Genomic DNA, 21,410 nt, shown 5'->3' with positions numbered 1-21,410 from the left:
AACCGAGAATGTGTATCTTTCGAGTACGAATCTAGATTAGAGGACGACTCGAGGGAAAGTCGATTGTGCTCGGTTTGCGACTTTGACGTCGCTGGATTGCAAGAGATCCTCCACCGAGGGAGATTTTTCTCCAGCAGACGCTTTTCTGCGTCACCAATCTTGTTTACTCTGCTCGATTTCCTCTTTCTTATACATCTAGCGTGTGCACACGCTTCGCTAGAACTCGAAGCAAGTTTCAAGGCCAGGAAGAATCTCCGGTCCCCATCTCTCCAAGATTGAATTTCTCAAAGTTTGAAGAAATACAATAACTTCTTAAGAGGAGAGAAGGAAAGAAGGACGACATCTTTAGCTGGTAGTGAAGTGAATTTTGCACACAGAGAAAGTTGTCTGTGCGTGTGTGAGACACGAGTTGTTTTCAGAAACATTCATTTGTTAACTATATAGAAACGGTCTTTTCAGGAGCTTAACTCATATATCTGTATCTACGTCCGCTTTTATATTATTGATTTTGTTAATAATGCTTCGAATTTGTGGAATTTTTTTACTTTTGCTGATTTTGTTGGTTAACAATGTTGACAAGACAATACTGTCGTTAATCTGTTACTATAATGTTGTTAATTCAACCTGGTTCATTTTTTAATATACATAACAACGTCATTTATTTATTATGATATTATTTATTTTCCAACAATGTTAAGAAGAACAAACATTGCCGATTAGTAATTACAAAAATATTACTCGTATTGAACAACGAAGTAAATAAAGAACACAGACGTTAATTTTATTTTTAAACAAATTCAAGAAATATTTTACAACTAATAATTCTAATTTCAACTCTGAATTTAGTTAAGAATCAGAAGAATCGAGAAAAACTATCAAATACAATTCAATAAATTGAAAATCACTTAATCGAACCGAGAACCCTTACATTAGCAATCTAACACCAAAATACCTCAGCCACGATCATCTACACTTTCATGTCTTTTATTTCTTCACTTTTTCGTTCCCATCACCTTTACTCTACCATTTTCTACGATAACCACGAATTATCTCGCACAATTAACTATCACCTCTCACTGCCCCACTTCAAACTATCAAAATACTAAATTTTCATCCGCACATATTAGATCTCTGTCTAAGGAACATCGAGCAACTAAGGGACAAAGTAATCTGAATACATAATCCTCCACTTGTGGCCCCAGTTCACTCGAGGTTGAAGATGCCTGTAACCCTGAAACAGGGTCGAATATAGGGTGTCTCATACAACTGAGCAAGGCTATATCTTTAAAACATTTAAAGATAGAAGTAATGGCATTGTATGTTCTACATTTCTACATTACTTTTATGCATTTTTGTGTATTGACGTGGTTGCAAAGTGCAGCTGCTCTCTTTTTTTAGATGGAACTTCAACAAGCTACAAGACTATGTGACTTGAAAGTTAGTTACACTGTATCTGTACTTTACGAGCCTCGTTTCATTCATTGTTACACTATTGCATTATATTGTTATACGATTTACTAGCCAATTTCTTAATAATATTAGGTCACCCCATAAGTATGTGCCCAATTTTATTTTCAATTTTATGAAAAAACGTTCCACAACTTCTTCCCACTTCTCGAGTAGAACTTTTTTGACTTTTCATGAAAATATTTTTCAGAAAACGTAATCGCCTTCTCGTTCCAAAATTTCTTTCAATTTTCTCGACAAAACCACTGTGCAGCCGCTGGAAAATTGCTTTTTACTAAAATATGTTTCACTTTCACTCACGGAGTGACCTAATAATTATCAATCGTTGTTTCTCCCATGAAAAATAAAATTAAAATTCTAATCAACGGTAATGTTTCTTCTCATGATCGAAGAATAATCCGTGTTGCAGAAATATACAAGGGACTCCATGGAACTGTACCTAATAACATACACTCTGCATATTATTTTTATTGTTTCCATGCAACGAGCCAGTGTCTAAAGTAGGCAACACCGATACAGACAACTGTTTCCTGTATCCAAGCATTCGAAAATTCCGGGGCTGGTTTTCACCGAGCTCCGTACCTCTTCACCGAGCCAGTCTGATACCCTGATGGCCCATTGTCGACGGGCTTTTGTCTAGAAACTCCCGAGCTACTATGAGAGTATGACGAGCTACCGGATCCAGAGATACCCATCAGAAGCGTTTACACCAGAGATTACTCGTGGCGTGGCTTCGAGCGACGCTTCTTTTCCATCCGGCCAGTCGATACTCTCCTTCCTTCACCCCTTCTGCCCCTCTCGTTGTTCCTCTAGCCGTTTTCCCTCATTTTTCATGCTCGACGCCGCGGAATTTCAGGCCTCGTCGACGAACAGAAAGACCTCGCGGTCCATTGAACAAAGCCATCGATCGAACCCGTGCCTCTTCTCTTCGATGTGTTTTTAGGAAATCGTAAGGGATGGTTTCGGTTCAATTAGAGACTCGTTTTATTGTAAATTTCCGGTTGGATTGCTTCCAGGAGTGGATTTGCAAAAGTGTCTTTTAATAGGGTTTTTTTTGGAAGGGGAGAGGATAGAAGAGTGTAGGGGAACGTTTGGCAATCACTGGTTTATGATTTAGGAGGACATTTGGCAATTATTGGTTAGGATTTTATGGTTTGCATCCGGTGAAGATTTGCAAGAGTATTTTTTGATAGTATTTTTGGGGAGGGATAAATGAGTGTAGGGGAACATTTGGCAATCGTTGCTTTATGATTTAGAGCTTAGGGGAACATTTGGCAATTATTGATTGGGATTTTGCGGTTTGGTTCCAGGAGAGGGTGTAAATTTGCAAAAGTGTCTTTTTATAAGATTTTTTGTGGGATAAGAGAGTATAGGGGAATATTTGACGATCATTGGTTTCTTATTTAGGGAACTATTTTGCAATCATTCTTAGGATTTTATGGTTTGCTTCCAGGAGAGGATGTAAATTTGCAAAAGTGTCTTTTGATAGTATTTTTTTTTTGTATGAAAGAGTATAGGGGAATATTTGACAATTACTTGTTTATGAATTAGGGAAGCATTTTACAGTCATTGTTATGATTTGGCAATTATAAGTCAAAGCAGGCAGTATGAGAAACTAAAATTTTAACCATTAGAGACAGATTCCTTGATTTGTAATTTTTGCTACCCTACCTTTAGCACGACTCATTTTGCTTTTCACTTTCGTTCCTTTCTATCTTCACCTTAAATTGGCAGACAATAAGAGATAATTGTAATTTTCACAAACCAAGCAAGGCTCCGTGTCCAAGATATTAAATTAAGAACATAAATTCAAAAAATCAAATTCTACAAAGAGTATTTTTTCACCATCAGTGTATTTTTTATAATGCATCAATAGTATTTTCTAATGATCTTAATAAACATTATTGACCAAGTTTGACCAAATTGTGTATTCCAAGAGAGGTGGGATTTTTAGAAGAATTTCTAAATAAGAATTGTCAACTAGTTGTAATGTAACTTATTAATATTCATATCAATTTGAATAAATTACTATTAATGTTTGCGTCATTGACATGTCTAACCAAGTTCTCTACCCAGGAATTTCGAAATACGAACCTAAATCGATACATGAATTATTGTAATTATTCCAACATGTTTATTAAATCGTTATCGCATATTCTCTATAATTACGGATTAATTGTAAATTACTGCAATTGTGCAAGGGTCGAGTAACCTAGAACTATTATTACCTCTAATCTCAAATTGCACATCCAGCCATAATCACAATGTGAGTAGGCACAAGTTGTCTCACAAATATTTACTTAGCTCCCGAATTAATTTCGAATGGACAAAATAGCCAATCAGTAGTACAGATTATAACGAAATCCTCGAAAGTTTCCACGCAACTTTTCGAATATTCCTCAAAAAATTCGCCGGATAAATTATTCCACCGAAATTCCAAGGCAATATTCGCGGCAGGTTAACTTCGTCCACGAAAGACGGGGTAATATTGTTAAAAGTTTCTCCATAATCCCGTCGATTTCTTCGTAATCTCGACGAGTCGCCTGGAAGTTAAATTAAATAACGCGCGAGAATCTAGGCAAAATTTTTCCCCTCTCCTCGAACCGTCTATTTTCCAATCTTCCCACGGAGAAGATATCGAGAGAAAGTTGATAGCTCGAGGAAAACTGGAAATCACTTGGTTCGGGATTCGAAACAACGATCCGGAAGTTGAAAAGCCTCCTCCACGGTGCGAAATTCGAAATTATGCAAGTGGAGACGAAGCTCTCTCTCTCGAAAAAAGGAAAAGAGCGGCACAGAAATGCGAAGCTTATAAACGAACGGGTGCCGGAGAACCCTTGGAATAATTAAGAACAGAGATCAAAGATACCCGTTCCACTACATGGAGAAGAGCACCCTCTGGTCGTCAATCGAAATCGACCATGAGACAGAACGGACCTTCGAGGAACGTTGCGTTTCGGCCCTTTGTTACCACTTTCCGCATCTCTGTTTACAAATACACCTGAATAGAGCGTAGATTTCCCCCTTTTTCGACCGTTGAATTATTGTATGCTCAGCTCCCGCAGCTCCTTTCATTAGCGATTGTAATTAAAACTTAGGGAAAAATGGAAACCAGGGGGAAAGTATAGTCTATTATGGTAATTAAGAAGCACAGAGTTTCGAATGTATTAAGTTGAAATGCATGAAAAATAATATTTCCATTTTTTATGCGGACAGATAGTGAAAATGAAAAGTCGTGATAATAGAGAAGTATGAAAATTAAAAATTTTGGAATTATTTCGTAAAAGTCGGTCTTCTGTTGTTTTGTAAACGATGAGACATTGAAATTGGAGTAAAATTGAAGATAAAAATCACAATAATGGAGAAATATAAAATGTTGAAATTTTTTTAATAATTCTCTAAAAGCTTTCAAAAATTTGAGTAAAATGGATTACAATTTCAATAAAATATTCTAGTTGAAAATAGAAAACAATAAGATGTTAACACAAACTAAAATTATACAAATTTTCTTTTTAAATTACAACCTAAACCCTTCTAATTTCTTGAATATTTTCACAATTTAGTGTATTTTATTTCAACAATATGTTAAGGTGCGCTAAAAAAATGTTCATTTTTCGGGAGACAAACATAGGAAACACGAAAGTGGTTGATTCATAGCGATGAAATGCTCGAAAGCGTTCGTCAGATAACACTTATCGAAGGAAATCGTCAGCCCCACCCCGTGTAATCTAGCTGAGAGCTCGGCAGGTATTTCGGGATCGATGGGGCGGCTCTTAAGGTCACTCGTAAATACAAAATGACTTCGATCGATTGCGCACCAATGGCCAGGATAATTTAACACTGATTTTTAGGCGTGATCAGGCACGTAGCCAGCGGATCGTGTTTAGGGAAACGTTCCAAGATCGAAGCCTTGAACACGATATACACAGCATGAGCATTGATCGTGACAATGACGGAACAGTAATCACCAATTGAACACGCGTCACTAGTCCTCGCTTTTGCTACCTAAATATCACAGTCGTGAAATTCAAACTTTCAATCGTGAAAAATTCAATTCGTAAAATTCCAAATTTCAATCACGACGAATAAAACTTTCTAAATATTCCATGGAAAATTCTCTTCAACTAATTTCACCGTATTCTTCGATTCAATGCTTCGAAGGATGATTAAAGTCTCAATAGATAGATACCTTTCTATAAATAAATTATAATAATTTTTTAGTGTAACTCTTTAACTTCTTTTCAAAATTTAGCTGAAACGTATAATTTTCCGGCGGCACCAAACGGTTTCAATTAAATCGCAGTAATTCATCTTAAATAGAAACTATCGACATCACTCAGACATCTCGCTATTCAAAACAAAAATTTTCCCAAAAATTCCAATTATTTCTAGCACCATAAAATTGCTAAAAATAATACACCATTCTCACGTTTATAATTATCCAATTTCAATGCACTTTTACAGTACAGAGTGTTTAAAAAAAAAAATGATGAAAATAAAAATATTTCTATTTCCTAACATTTTGCTGAAAATTTTTATGTAATGCATAGGGGTTTCAAATTTTTTGTCCAGTAGTGTGTCTGTGTTAACATTTTTTCAAGCACCTTATATTAACCCTTAACTACAGAATGACTGAATTTTTATTTCATTATCACAACTAACGAACAGTTTTTATTTCATTATTTCTAGCAGAAAAATTTGTATTTCATTACTCTAACCTAGTAGAAAATTTAAAAAATTCTAGCCTTCGATTACCTTCAATTGACGATATTGTTTTAATAAAAATATTACACAAAATTTCAACAAACAAGTACACAACACGAACTAAAATAGCTATATTAAATTAATTTTTGTAACAAAGTGGTTTAATAAATCAAATTCGCCAGGTAGTTTAAGAAACCATATCTCTGTGACAACGGCTCAAAGACAGATGTCAGAAAATGCTTAAGGGTTGAACATCAATGGAGAATCTCTAGTGTCTAACAGGTTACAGGTCAGCATGCAACTGAAACGTGATTTTGCGACGTGTATCGTGTATCAGAGTGGTTCAGAAACGTACTGTATCAACGTGGTTTATCGTTGTACAACTAGTGAAATTCGCTTGTTCGGAAACTGAAAGTAGAAACTCACTTTGAGGGCCTCCTCGTGGGTCACCGCACGGAAGGGTGTGCCGTTCACCTCCAAGATGGTGTCTCCTGGCCTGAGTCCAGCGCGTTCGGCCACCGAACCCTCCTCCACCCTCGAAATGTAGACACCCACCCCTGAGAACAATTCACAGACTTTCCATCAGGCCGGAAGCTGCCTGGCGACTGGTCCACGACCAGTGCTAGCTAAAACCTTCCACCCAGGACGCATCCTTTCGAACTTTCCTCCGCATCGCTCTCTACTCGATATTCACTTGACACTCGGAGGAATTCAATTCACACGTGGAAAAATTGACGTAATTTCGTCATCGAATATCGCACGTGGCAGCGTTAAGAAATTGGAAAAATTTGCATAATTCTCATTGTCGAATTCACACGTGACAGCGTTAAAAAATGATTCCGTTAACGAGAGAATTCCAATAATTTTATAATCGAATCTCACTTGAAAACTGAGCTGAACATTTTCTTCCAATTTTCCACGAAATTCTTGACGTTAGGGTGGATCGAGTGTCCCACTTCGTTGCAGTTTATTTCATTTCTAAATGTCGATTTAACGCCCCGTTACTCGTCCCATCAACACTTGAATTACACAAACCAATCATTTAAGTATTAATTAATCGCGTTAAACCTAGCATATAACGGAGCCGATGAAACCGATCTCCGTGAAATTCGAAACGAAATAAACTATCCGCAACTGGGTCGCGATCTATCAAAGCACTCGACTCTGAAAGCACCTCTGCCTGAATAATAGAACAATTTCCTAAAACCATTTGCCAAAGAAAGAAAAAAAAAAAGACACGAGAGCGTTCTATCGAGTTCATGAATATTCGAATCACAAGCACAGGGCGATGCTTGTACAATAATTAACAAAACGACTTCTCGACTCTTCGATGGACGCGAAGAAATAAAAAAAAAAAGGCACTACAATCCTTGGAGCATTTTAATACTGAACATAAACGTGCAGCTATAAGCTGTATCGTGAACCGCTTTCGAGACTCCGTAAATCGAGTCTGGCGGAAATTGATCCATTAGAATGCAAGAGGTTCGTGAAACGGACAAGTTTTAACTCTTCACGAACGAATTACTTCGTCTGATGGAAACGCCATGGGTGGAAATCGGTTGGTTTTCGTGTTTCGTAAAAATGAAATTAAAAGAAAAAAAAAAAGAAAGAAAGAAAGAGCAGAAGACGAGAGATATAGAGAGAAATGAAAGAAGAAAGAAAACGAAGGAGCAGTAAAATGCGGATGCAGAACAGTGAGACTGCTCGAAAACAGAGATTACGATCCTTGATGCCGTGGTGCTGCGTGTTCTCTTGTGTCTCGCGCGCAACGTGACGGAAGTGGAGGGGGCATGCAAACGATTTTTCTGCGGAAACACCCGTTACAGGGATCGCCCGTGGCCCGTTTCTGCTTTAACCACCGCGGGAAAAAGAGAAACGAGAGAAGGAATCCCGTTCCATTTCGGCATTCTCGCCTTTTTCACCTTCTGTCGACTTTGGATGGAAAAGCTGCCATCTTTCTTTTCGCGAATTCTCGAGAAACGCGAAAATCACAGTGAGAAGTATATACGGAAGTATATATTTCTGTTGAATGTATCAACATCAGGATCCCGGAAAATGGGTTAAAAAGCGTCGAGAAAATTAAAAATGTTTAATTTCAAACGTAAAAATTACAGAGGAAAGATATATTTACTCGTATACGTTCAATAGAAGTAATTTGAATAATCACATATTTCTGATTGAATATATATTAACATCAGAGTTCTGGAAAAAGGGTTGAAAAGTGTCCATATTTGAAATTTAATTTTTCTTCCAATAAAAAAAACAAGGCCACCGATTGTGTAAGCCCAGCAATAATCCGTTTCTTACTTTTGTCAGTGCGTTTACTATTTTAAAAATTAAATTAAATTACACTGAATTGAATGAAATCGTACTTTGAATCACGTTGCTTGGTTTGGCACAGAATAGGTTATGTCCGCAGAAAAAGGAGACAACATGGCGGAATGTTTATGGTGAAGGTGGTGAATGTTTGTCGTACGATATTTTCTGAGCTCGTGCAGCGGTGAGAAAGATTCATAAAAACGTCAATTAAATGTACATTATATTCGATTAATACTCTTTGATTAAGTACATTCGATGTTCTTCTTTCAACTGAAAATTTGCGAACGTCCAACTCGTTCGAACGTCTCATCTCTCGCGCGACAACAAATTGCTCGCTCGAGGAAGCTTGGTGAACCTGTTTCTTCGTGAAAAGGAACGTTAGAAGTCGTGAGCAGAAAGCGGAAACGTTTCACTTCGAATTTCTGCAATGTTCCACGAGACAGATACCTGAATTTTTGGGAAAAATTCGGACCATCCAACAAATAGGAAATAAATTGAAAATACGCGCATTCGGAAATAATTCGCACGAATTCCATAAACGATTGGCTCGCTTTTTATAACCGTTTAATCCTGTCAATTCCACGATTTTTAATTTCGTGCTCACTTTCTTCAGAAGCGTGGTAAGGAATAATTAAAGAAATCTGGGTTACTTAGATTAGATACACATTCGTATATTTAAAACATTTAACCATAAGTAAGCATAGATTTCTTCAATAATTAACTTTCTCCTCTGAAACATATATCGCGCGTGAAAGGGTTAAATACACATTGAACGTCTTAATTCATCTTCAAAATTTTCTCGAAGAAATTCGTTCATTTTCATACGGTATATTTTTCAATTAATTTTTTCTCTAAATTTAGAAGAATATCAAAGATCGTAGATGTCTGAATGAAACTCTGATAATTAAGCGATTAGAATAAGGAATTTCTTAAAATTTTCAGAAGACTAATTGTAATACATCTTCGTACAATAGATTTTTTACTTTCTACGGTTCAACGAATGTTTTCTAGAAATTTAAAGGGACATCGGATATTGCAGATGTTGATGATGAAACTCTGATAAACGGTAGCGATCGGAATAATGAATTCTTCAAGTAAAGTTTCCCCCTATTCCATAGAAGAACGTGGAAGAACACGGCCGAACCTCGTTAGCCCGAACTAATTAGGCAAAAGTTCTAAGTAACGGAACCATAGTTGATGAGGTTCTACGCCGCGTACGTTTCGATGCATTATACATTACACAAATTAGCTCCAACTTAATAGCGATCAAGCTGAGCCAAGCGTTTACGCTATCTTTTGTATCATTTTAATTGAATGCCGCGCAAGACTGTGTTAATTAGCTCATTAACCGGTATCTAAAATCGCGAAACACATTGTAAATCTCCCTTTGCACACTCTATTACGTGACGTGGACGCAACAAAGGTTTCCTTTGTCGTCCTTTTCGTATAGGAACAAACAAAAAGTCCAACTAATCAACCCTAAAACGTTTAAATGAAACGGTCATATTAAATCCTATCTAAAATCTTAGTATCTGTTGGAACTTTTCTTTCTCACTTTTTGAAATAGAAACAAACAAAAAATGGAACTGGTCAAATTTGAATCGTTTAAGAAGTAAAATTTCTTCTGAAAGTAGAAATAAATTCTGTTTAAAATCACGATATCTGTTGGAAATTTTCTTTATCATTTATTTCGAGCAGAGATGAATAAAATAAATCGGATTAACTGAATTTAAAACGTCCAAGAAGTAAAATTTCTTTTAAAGGAAAAATTAAAGTACACTAAATCCTATCTAGAATCTTGAAATCTGTCAGAACTTTTCTTTATCATTTAATTCGATAAGAAATAAGTAATGCAAATTGAATTATTTCAATTTAAAAACCTCTAAAAATCAAAATTTCCTTTACGGTTAATATAGTAAGGCAACTTTTTAAGTTACGAATAACCAAAGTCAAATTTCACCTACAATTTCGTTATTTATCGTAAACAGAAGGTGAGTATAATATTAAAAAAATTCAAATAGATTAGTGTAATTGTTAGAAATTAACATAATTCAAGAGCCTCGGGAATCAAAAAGTAATTTTAAAGTCACGAATAAACTGAGCCGAATTTTTCCTAGAATCTCATTATCTGTCACGACGTGTCGGCAAGAAGAAAGTGAATACAATATTAAAAATATAGCCCGAAAAAGGACACGGAATTATACTTGCAGAACACGAACACCATGAATACTTAATCTCCCCCCAGATATTTGTCTTCAACACGGAACAAACTTTGGTTAAATTATTCAAGAAGATCGAATAGAATCAATAGCTAGTTATTTTTTGCGCAAGTTAAGAAAAAGGTGAAAAGAAAAGAAAGTATTTTGACGTTCGGACAAGATGGACTTAGAAACGCAACGAAGAATAGAAAACGTTTTACTGGAGTCCGCAGGAGTGTTGTCCTGCTGGTAATTGATCTCCTTCCACGTCGACAGGCTTACCCGAGGGAGCGAGCATTATTAATCTGACTGATAAAAGAGATAAGAAGAACAATGAGCTCGTTACGCGAGGCTCGCGTTGCCCCTGCCGAACTTGTGTCGTCGCCACGGCTTAATAAAGCTCCTCCGTGTCTCGAGCCCATTTAAGAACAGATTTCCACTTCGAGAACATCACCTTCTTTTTTGCCCTTTTTGTTTTTAGCCATTGATGACAAAATGCTGACGCGAAAGATTGGAAATTCTTCAGTTATCTTACAGTGTTGAAATCGTTATTCTTTTTCCGCGTTTCCTTTTCTTTGACACTGTTTTGTAAATTTGGAATTTTGCAAATTTGGGGATTTTGGAAATTTGGTACTTTGTAAATTTGGGAATTTTGGAAATATGGACCTTTGGAAATTTGGAATTTTATAAATTTGGGGTTTTGCAAATTTGGTACTTTGGAAATTTGGAACTTTGTAAATTTGGGAATTTTTGAAATTTAGTACTTTGTAAATTTGAGAATTTTATAAATTTGGGAATCTTGGAAATTTAGTACTTTGTAAATTTGGGAATTATGTAAATTTGGAACTTTGTAAATTTGGAATTGTGTAAATTTGGAACTTGGTAAATTTGTAATTCTGCAAACTTGTGATTTCGCAAACCTGTAATTTCGTAAAATAATAATTTCACAAATTCGTAATTTCACAAAATTCTTAATTTCGTAATTTCAACTGAGCTTTGTACGTGACCACAATAATTTATCTTCCACTTTTTCCAAGCTCCTTTCCAACATTCCCCGCATGAATCGAATATTTTAATTCCCAACTCGTTTTCAGAGTTAAGAAATGCTCTGAATACCGCGAAACAAACCAGCAGCTATTCAAGATTCTTATATTTCCATTTCTAATTTTCCCCGTTCTCAGTTTATTCATGGGTTCAGAAACATCCAGCTCTCGTTCCGTTTTTATTTTTCAATTAATTCGCTCTCCATGGTTAACTCGATACGCTGTCTGCCTTAAATGGGCTTCGTTTAACACTTATAAATCTCGTGATTTTTCCCTCTTACGTTTCAATGCAAATTTACGTTCCAGGTGTGAAGAGTTGCATCTGTGCACCTCTGCACATGTGTTAGCGTGTGTTCGTATACATATGCACGTATTCTTCTATAAATTCGTAAACTATGCGCATATGCATCATACACTGTCATGCAACGAAATGCCGGCGTGCTAAGCCTAGAGGAATTCTCGGTTGCCATAATTGCGAGATTCTGACGATAAATCGTCGGAAGAACGGAGAGAAAGGATCCGCCTTTATGAACATTCCAAACGAATCTTCACTATTTTATCGTGCAAATGAACAATTCTTTCTGATTATTTTACGCGAACTCTCGTTAGATACTTTTCTCCAGAGAACAATAATAAACGAGATAAAATCAGCGAAACGGTTACTTGGCAATTTTCTTAACTATCGATTCTTTATTTCATTTCAATATTTTCTTTTCAACATATTCTTCTCAATTTTTTAACTAATATTTGTTTATCATCTCATGCTTTTCTTTACCGTTTCTTCAAGAATTTCTTCGCAGAGACAAAATACACGATTACGATCCGAAAACAGCGAAAAGTGTGCGTCTCGCGACATAGAACGAGGTCGTGGGGAAATAAAGCTCGTTATACCATTCGACTTTTTTCACCGCCTACCATTTTTACCTCCTTCCTTCGTCCAAACAAAAACTACGACTCGCCCCAGTTGTGTAACTCATCCTGCAACTTAAACTGATAAACATCATCCACAGAAACTTCTCGTCTCTTCCGTTTTGTACCCTCTCACCCTTCGTTCCGTGATCCTTTTCGTTGTTTTTGCAAGTGACAGCTTAGTTAGAAAAATAAATACTCGATGTGCATTGCAAATAATTTCGATCGTTGCAACGATAAAAGAATAGAGTCGATAAAATGAGAGGCAGAAATACAGTAATTGACAAATATTTGGAATCGTTTATTTGAAGCAACGTTGCAGAGAAATACACGCGATCACTGGAATTATTCTCTTGTTTCGAAATTTCTCTTTATGTCGCATAATATGGTTCAAAAAATCCCTTTGTATTAGTTGTTTCTATTTTCGAAATTTTCAAGATCACTTTCAGTTTTTCGCAGATAAGTGCAGACAAAAAACTGAAGGTGATTTTGAAAATTTCGAAAATTGAAACAACTGATAAAAAGAATTTTTTTTAATCATATTATGCGATACAAAAATAATTTCGATCGGTTCACTAACAAGAGAATAATTTAAGGTCACTCTGTATACTAACTACCAATGTTTTTTTTTTTTCCAATTTAATAGGTCATTTTCGAACGAGTTAACCTACCCTTACCATCCTGATGCGTTTAGAAAAACAAAGGAAAAGTTTGAAAATTATTTTCATAGGTAAATGCGAAAAGAAGAATTTCAATATTTTGGGAAGATGTAAATAGTTCAGCTTTTATTTTTAATATTACAAAGTGCAGGAGTTATTAAACAAATTCTGCTAGAATATTCTGGCCGCTATCATGGACAAGGATTGGAACGTCGGAAATAAAAAATTCTTTTTGATTTATAACTGAATACCTACAATGTAGCTTATGATTTTTCCTATATCTCGATTATTTAATATTCCAAAAACGTTTAATGTTCCTTTTTCTCTTTGGCGAAACGTGGTTTTTCCTCTTCAAACTTCCACCATTTGAAAATTGTAAGCTGCATGGTAGATACTACATTTTTGTTTACAAATTAAAAAGAATTTTTTATTTCATACAGCGCAGTCCTTGTACTGTACCAACTCCTCCATTTTGTAACATTTCTACTTTTTAAAAATTGAAGAAAGAAGCTCTCAACAAATTGAAACTTTTTATTTACAACTTACCTATGAAAAAAATTCCCAAGCTTTGCCTATTTTCCGATGCCTCAGGGAAGTGTACCCCCATGAATTAACCCTACCTAAAAATTGCGAGTCTTTTTCTCACCGTTTCTCACCCCTGAAAATTCCTCGAGATAAATAATTCCAAACTTTTGGCCAACTGTGTATGTAGCACAAGTTCAAGCTTCTTGAAACTGTTCTTCCTCAGTCAGATCTTCCGCCATCTCTCGAGATCGAGTCCCCTCAACTTACAAGGTTTAGCTCGTCCGCGGATCGAGAGGAATTCAGACGACGTTTCCAGGCTAATCTGTCCTTATCACGTGCGTCCGTCTTCCGAAAGAACTCTCGATAATACCAAAAAGAGCGAAGCCAGCCAACCAGCATTGGAAGAAATCGTCGATCGAAACGAGGACGACAATCGAAGTCTGAATTCGCTCCGATCTCTGGCGTGAATCTGTCGCGAGGTCAGCTTGGCCACCTGTTCCTACTTTTCACGACTTCTGTACCATTTATAACGATTACAAGTTGTAGAAAAATCGCGGTTGCGCACGATTTTCTGGAAAATCTGTGGAATTTTTTTCCGTAGAAGGAACGAAAGAATTCATTCAAAGGTGAAATAATTTCGAGTGATAGAGGAATTGTTGGGAAGCTAAACAATTCGCGAGCGAGGGATGACTAGGAATTCCAGACTAATTGGTTATTGTAGAAATTCCTGGTTTTGTAATTTAAAGAACGCGTGGAGTATGAAAAATTCGTAATTCCGTGATTAATTTCTTCTCGAGATTCAAACGGTTATGTAAAGCAATTTTAACTATTTTTTTTTTTCAAATACATAAAATATTCTATTTTATTATTTATTTTATGAAATTGACTGAAATGGAATTACTGTTTCAAAGAATTTGTTATTCACTTCTCTTTGAGTGCTCAACTGGAACATATGCATCCCATTGGTCGCGAAAGGGTTAAATTATTACGACCACCCGCAAAAAAATTTCTAAAAGTCAGTCGCATACAAATTTCTTCCCCCGAAACCACGACAGATTTCATCTCTCACGTACGAGCATCAATTCGAAACGTTGCCCTGAAGGTCGCACAGACAAAGAACGAGTCTCCGTGGAAAAAAGTATCATTTCCTTTTTTCTCAAAAGAAAAATCTTGGTCTCGCTATTTTATCATTGGCTTCCTTTCTCTCGTGTTGGTAGTCGCCCTCTAGTCCCAAGCCCGGCCGATCTGCGCATAACACTTTCATGCGACATCGATCGTTACCCAATGTGTGAATACGTGTGTCCATGTGTGCCGGTGTATGTGTGAATATTCGAGTGTATGGACACTCGAAAACCACCGGGAGATTGGAACGGCCACGAAATTCGAACGATACAGGAAACTACGGTTATAATGGCTCCTGTGACCTATGCCTCGAGTGTCTTCGCTACGACCTGTCCGTAGCCGATCGATCGATCGATCGATCCCATTACCTCTACGATCGCTGTCTCGAGCGAAGGATTAATAAAAAATTCACCGTATGGATTTGAATAAAAAAAACCCGGGGTTCGATGTAAAATTTTAATCTAATATAACGTTGTACTCTATCACTGAATATTGTGTTTCACTTTGAAATTAGGTTATTAGGTTATCTTCACTATTTTATTAATTTACGGTTTCTCGTGGCTTCGGAATTTTCTTCGGTGCAATTTTACTCTTACTCCGAGTAATATTGTTGTTATTATTAAAATGCAAAGTAGCACGTAGGAGATTCTGAATTGATTATTGTATATTCATTCTGGAAATTGTATACATTACCATATTTTATTAAAACGCGATATACGGTGTGTTCCAGAAGCTCCCAGAACTCGGAGTTTAATATTTTATTACGATAGAATGGAAGACGGCAGAAAGGAAAGTATATCTTCGTAAATTGCAAATTCTGCTGGCATGAAATGTCTAAAATTTTCAACCTGAGTCCTGAAACGTTCATGGGTGGGCGCCATTTTTTTTACGGAGAACAAACTCGAAGTTCGATTAAATCGATAAACTCGTTCGACTGACATTATCGTTGCCAGTCGACGATCAACCCCTTGCCTTTTCGAAATGAGGTAACCTGGACGTGGAAAGGTGAAGGAAATGTTAATTCGTATTCACGGTAACAAATTCCACTTTCACGTTCTAATGTGACCTAGCGAAAAGTTTTTCGAGAAGTGAAACGATGTTACTGCGTATATCAGGAAAGGTGTGTTTTAGAAGAGGAAAGTTTCAATACGGAATTCAAGACGTTTTGTAGTAGGTACACTTTAGAGAAATATTCTACGTCCTATTTCCCAGCGACGTTTCCGCTCCACCAATTTGAAATATACAGGAGGAAGGCCCAAGGAGTAGTACGATATTCTTTACCGCGGGATTACACGTCGCTTTATATTTAGATGGCCACTAAATCGCGAGTACTCTTTTATTTAAACGTGTAATACAGGGTAATACTGTATCTCCCTCTGTTTGAGATGTACAGGGTGTCTTGCAAATGATTCTTTGTGTAAATCGAGAATATGTGTATGGTAAAATTGTCTCGTTTGAGCAAATCGGTTCTGAAATTTGTACGATATTTATTATTATTGTATCAATCAACGTAATTAATTTCACTGATAATTGTTTGATAGAGTAGGACAAATAGGGGAATGTGGGGCACAACCGGGTACGCGGGTCAAACCTGGTATCATTGTTTTTATAAAACAAGAGCTGCAATATGCAGCCAATGTATTTATGGTGCTATATTCCGGCGAATCTCACGTCATTATGAGATCAATCGTAGATAACCAGAGAATATTATACTTTTTCATGCAGCGAAGTTTGAAAATTTCGTGTCGATAAGTTTCAGTGTTGTGTTGGCGAAGTGACTGTTTTTTACCAGCTTGATTTAAACATTCTATTACGGTAAGTACTGAACACAGCATTTTGACATTTTACCCGATTTCTTATCGCATGTTGAAGTGTAAATATTTAATGTTTAATAAATGACCTTATTTGGGGCAAAACAGTATACTTTTTATCTAAATACATATAGGGTAAACGTCTTTCAGCCTTAATTCCATTTTGCTATCATTGGAAGAGAATATTATATTTTTCCTTTATGATTCATATTACATTATTTACCAGGGGCGTAGTTAACAGAGGACAAGAAAGTGGAAAAAAGGAAAAATTAAAAATGCAAGTATCTAAATACAGAAGAGGCTTGCATATTTTGTGACGAATCCTTCATATATTCTAAGTCCAACGAAAAGTGGATTCGATGAATCGTGTGCCATGGGTAGGCCCATGAGATTTGCACGAATGTGGGCGACGAAACTTTTATTTGTGATTTTTGTTTATTAAATAAATTAAAATACATTTATGAATAAGTTAAAATAAGCCAAAGAAAAATTAAAACTGTTTAGGTATTTAGTTATTAAGACAAGTTAATGTAAGTCAAAGTAACTTAGTATAAATTAAAATGAATTAATATTTGTCCAAATCCTATAAAATAATTTTCTTCATTATTTTTGCAATAATACCGAGTGTTTTCGAACTGGTGGTACAAGCGGCAAAGGGGTGACTCCACATGCGAAAATAAGTCGAGAAAAAAGAATAACATTTTATCCTATCGGGCTTCGTTTCAGAATAAATTAGTATTGAACACTACCGAGTACACGTACATTTACACACGATCTCACGTCTACGGCACACAAATATCACTATATCGCACTTCTGTTGTTCTTCTGTCAGGACGACGGCGATTTGGATGGCGTTCTTTGTAGTAATTAGTAAAATAACTGACCGGCACAAGCACTAAACACGAGAATTATGTCGGCGCACTCGCGATTACTATATGTTGCCATATCGACCGAACGACGAGGACTGAAAGTCTGGCACAGAAATGATAACAAGCTACGACATTGGCGATGTTTATAAATTCAAAGGCAACAGGGACTGGTCTACGGTATAATCCAGTATACGCGTACTTGGTAAATCGTCGACGCCGATTTATTCGGAAACGAAGCCCGATAAGAAAACATGTTATTCTTTTCTTTTTTTTTCGACTTATTTTTCCGCGTAGAGACACTTCCTTACCGCTTGTACCACCAGTTCGGAAATACCTTGTAGAAATAGAGGTTTTGTAATTATATTATATTTCACGCATTGTTTACCCACACCTATGAGATAAAACTAGGAATTTTTTTTAATTTTCCTATGAGCCAAATAATATTTTCGAAACGAAACTTTCATTTTCTTATTATGGAAGGTTCAATTAAGATTTCTAGCGGTGTAGAAAATTCTTTTTGCCATCTAACTTTTTGCTAGCAGGAAAACACATTATGCCCCAGATTCCCCTATTGCAAAAACCTGTTACGTTATTAATTTACGTTACACCGTAGATATTCACGGAAATGAATAATTAATAACGAGTATTAAAATTAAACGATGGTAAAATGTGTTCGTTAATACGCGATGCAAGTAAATCTTGAAAATCTATTTTCTCCATTCGAGCAAATTTCTCTTTTGATCCTTCATGTTCGAACGACTCAATTCTGAAATTTCCACGATACATTTCATCGTTATATTTACTTCGCTAATAATCCTTTACGAAGATTGATAATTAATTAGCATTAAAATTAAATTAAATTATATTCGTTAATACGCGAGTAAATCTTCGAAATCAATGTTCACCAAAAGGAAACGTTCGAACAATTTCCACTGTAGGTACTTTCACCCAGATATAATTACACCTTGGCACTACATTCTGCCGGATACCCTGCACAAAGCAACAAAAGAAAACAATATTCCCATTACTTTTTATTCCCCTTCACCGAGGAATCCGTTTAAGGAGCATAATTGAAGCCGCGCATAAGTGCTTCTCCGGTTGATTGATAAGGCAAGGAGCTAAAGACGTCTAAAGCGGGCACGAAAGAAGAAAAAAAAAAAGAAAAGAGGATTACAAATCAAGTTACGATAAACGATACGCTCACCGTGGCTCGATTAAGCGAACCTGTCGTCCCGAATGGCGACCACGAATCGTCGTCTTCTTCTATGTGCAAACCGCTCTGTGTGTTACGAATCGAGCGGCGCTACAACAGCATATAAATCATATCGATTAACGATCGCCGGCCGATGAGGATATAAATCGCGGCGTGATAGTCTGTAAAAATGCACCAATCACTTGTGGATAAAGGCACAGGAAGATTCGTGCCTTTAATCACGCTTAGACGTAATTTATATCGGTGTTTCGTCATTTTTCCCCGCCTCGTCTACCGGATCGTCTTTTTCTCGCGTTAACGACGTCCATGGAAACGATAAAGCCTGAAATATTCTCTCGGCCGTCCTCTCGGTATCACGTTATCGTGTTCGCGTTAATATATCAGGGCTGCGCTCGTCTCTTTATTAAATTAGAGCCTTTACACGTCGGTGCAAAAGTTTTCATGAAATCTTGAGGGAGTTTCGTTAATGTTGCAAAGAGGTTTAAAAAGAAATGGTAATTAAAATGGTAATTGTTCGAATATTACGAGCAACGGCCAGAAATGAAATGGTAGAAAGGGTTTAAGGAATTCAATTAAAATAACGTATATGTATAATTAATTTGAAGAAAATGGTTGAGGAAATTTTTTCCTTTTTTCTTCAAATTTAAGAATTTGGAAGCTCAGACGAGGTCCGTAAAATGGTAATATAATGGAATTTCGTGGCGTTTCTTTTCTCAACTTCCCAGTGGTTTTTCGTATAATAATGCTAATGTTTGTTTTTCTCTTCCTCTCCCCTCCTTTCTCACTCCCTTTCTCTCCCTTTATCCAACATTTTCTTCCTTACATTCTCTCTGCCTTTCGGTTTGTATGGTTGATGAGTTACCTGACTGCGCTTCTGGTACAGCGAAACAGAAAAGAAGAAAGACACACCGCCAGTTGGCTTATTTCGATTTCGACTAGCTCGAAACGACGCCAAGGCCCCGCGGTTTGTTCCTTCGAAAATTGTCGATCGATCATTCCAACGTGTCCTAGTTTTTTTTCCCCCAGTGTTTCAGTACTTCCGTACGTAGCATGGCTATTCGTGGACAGCGGTGGAAAAGTTTGCGATTCTCTTCCTCGAGTCCGCTTTTTCACGAATAATTCGTACAATTTAAATATCCCAATTTACGAGGAATTGATTTCTCGAATTCCACGAATATCCGAGATACCAATTGATAGATACTGCTATACAGGGTGAGATATTTGAAGCGTGACAGTTGAAAATGTGAAAAATATTCAAGATACGAATGTTATTAAACATATACAAAATAACAAATATTATTGAAAATATTAACGAGAAGAATTGAAATATTTTAGGATGCACGCTTTTAGTCGTAATTTAATTTATATACATATATGTAGGAATAGGGTTTTATTAAGTATCTATTCCGCTAGTTACAGAGATAACACGACGAGTAAAACTAGTTCGTAGGGCCTACACTGGCCTTATCGTACCTGATCGTATCGTATCGTATCGTATCGTATCGTGGCGTATTCGGATCGTAGCGTATCGTAGTTACTTCCAGACTGACTTCTCGTGTCACGGGCACGTGCTTTTATCCTCGCCCAGCCCAAACGTTCCCGACATTTTTTCTAAACGCGGTATGTTCGGGCTAGCGTTTTTGCCTGCCCGTCCGCGTTACGTTAGAATATTCTCGGAGCTAATGCTCACATAGACGCACGCACACTTATGCCTGCCGGCACGTGCCGATCAACCGGTAAATACACCGAGAAGGTTCGATTGTCCGTGTTCCTAATCGTTTCCTAAATTCGGCATGTTTGGGTTAGCGTTTTTACCTGCCCGGTCGCGGTACGTCAACGCTCATATACACGCACGCGCACCTATGCCTGCCGGCACGCGCCGATCAGCCGGTAAATACATCGAGAAGATTCGATTGTCCGTGTCCGCGATTCCTTTAATCATGCCCGCTTCCCACGTATATTAATCACTTTTTTTTTTTTAATGGAACTGCAAATTAATTTGAACCAAAAAGTGTGCCCCTTAATATACTTCAATTCTACAATTTTTTTTCAAATTATCAATATCTTTGATAATATTTCATTGTCATGTTTCACGTGTCTCACCCTTATTTAATTACCGAAACAAATTTTTCTCCAGTTTGAAATTATTCAATTCCCATTTCCTTCATTACTCGTTAATTAACTTCGTCCATGAAAAGTCGTTCAAGCTTCTGATTAATTTAGAATTGACTTTTCGAAGAAGTTTACGGGAGACCCTGACGTCATTTCCGGCTGGTGCACAGTCCCCGCAGGATCCACGCGAAGAAATCGCCTGGCACGTTTCCAAGTTTCCGAGCCGATGGTTTCACGCCCGAGATCTCGACGAGGACCAAGCAATGGAAGCGATCGTTTACGGTGCGTGCACGCTACGCCGTGATCAAGCGTGAAGTTTACGAGACTCGAAACCGTGAAACCGGACCCCGACGACGTCGCGCGATGTCCAGGATGCTCCTGGCATCCGCGGAACGTGGATCTCGCACGGGGACATTTCTATTTATCTTTGGCGTACGCGGGGAACTTCTCTGGAGAACC

The 21,410-nt window shown here is 37.0% G+C and overlaps 1 protein-coding gene across 1 annotated transcript in view; it reads right to left on the bottom strand.

Annotated features, from left to right (window-relative positions):
• The window catches only part of LOC108578552, a 74,896-nt gene that overhangs the window by 45,902 nt on the left and 7,584 nt on the right, over positions 1–21,410 (bottom strand). Inside the window, exons 3-4 of the mRNA XM_017941911.1 lie at positions 19,702–19,713; positions 6,598–6,728 (exon numbers count right to left, since the gene is read on the bottom strand). Coding sequence (XP_017797400.1) covers positions 6,598–6,728; positions 19,702–19,713 — 143 coding nt within the window. The remainder of the gene's footprint in view (positions 1–6,597; positions 6,729–19,701; positions 19,714–21,410) is intronic.

Source organism: Habropoda laboriosa, unplaced genomic scaffold (genome assembly GCF_001263275.1).
Source record: "Habropoda laboriosa isolate 0110345459 unplaced genomic scaffold, ASM126327v1 scaffold41, whole genome shotgun sequence".
In the NCBI taxonomy this organism is placed as follows: domain Eukaryota; kingdom Metazoa; phylum Arthropoda; class Insecta; order Hymenoptera; family Apidae; genus Habropoda; species Habropoda laboriosa.
The sequence above is the reverse complement of the archived record's forward strand: the minus strand, read 5'-3'. Positions and strand labels throughout refer to the sequence as shown.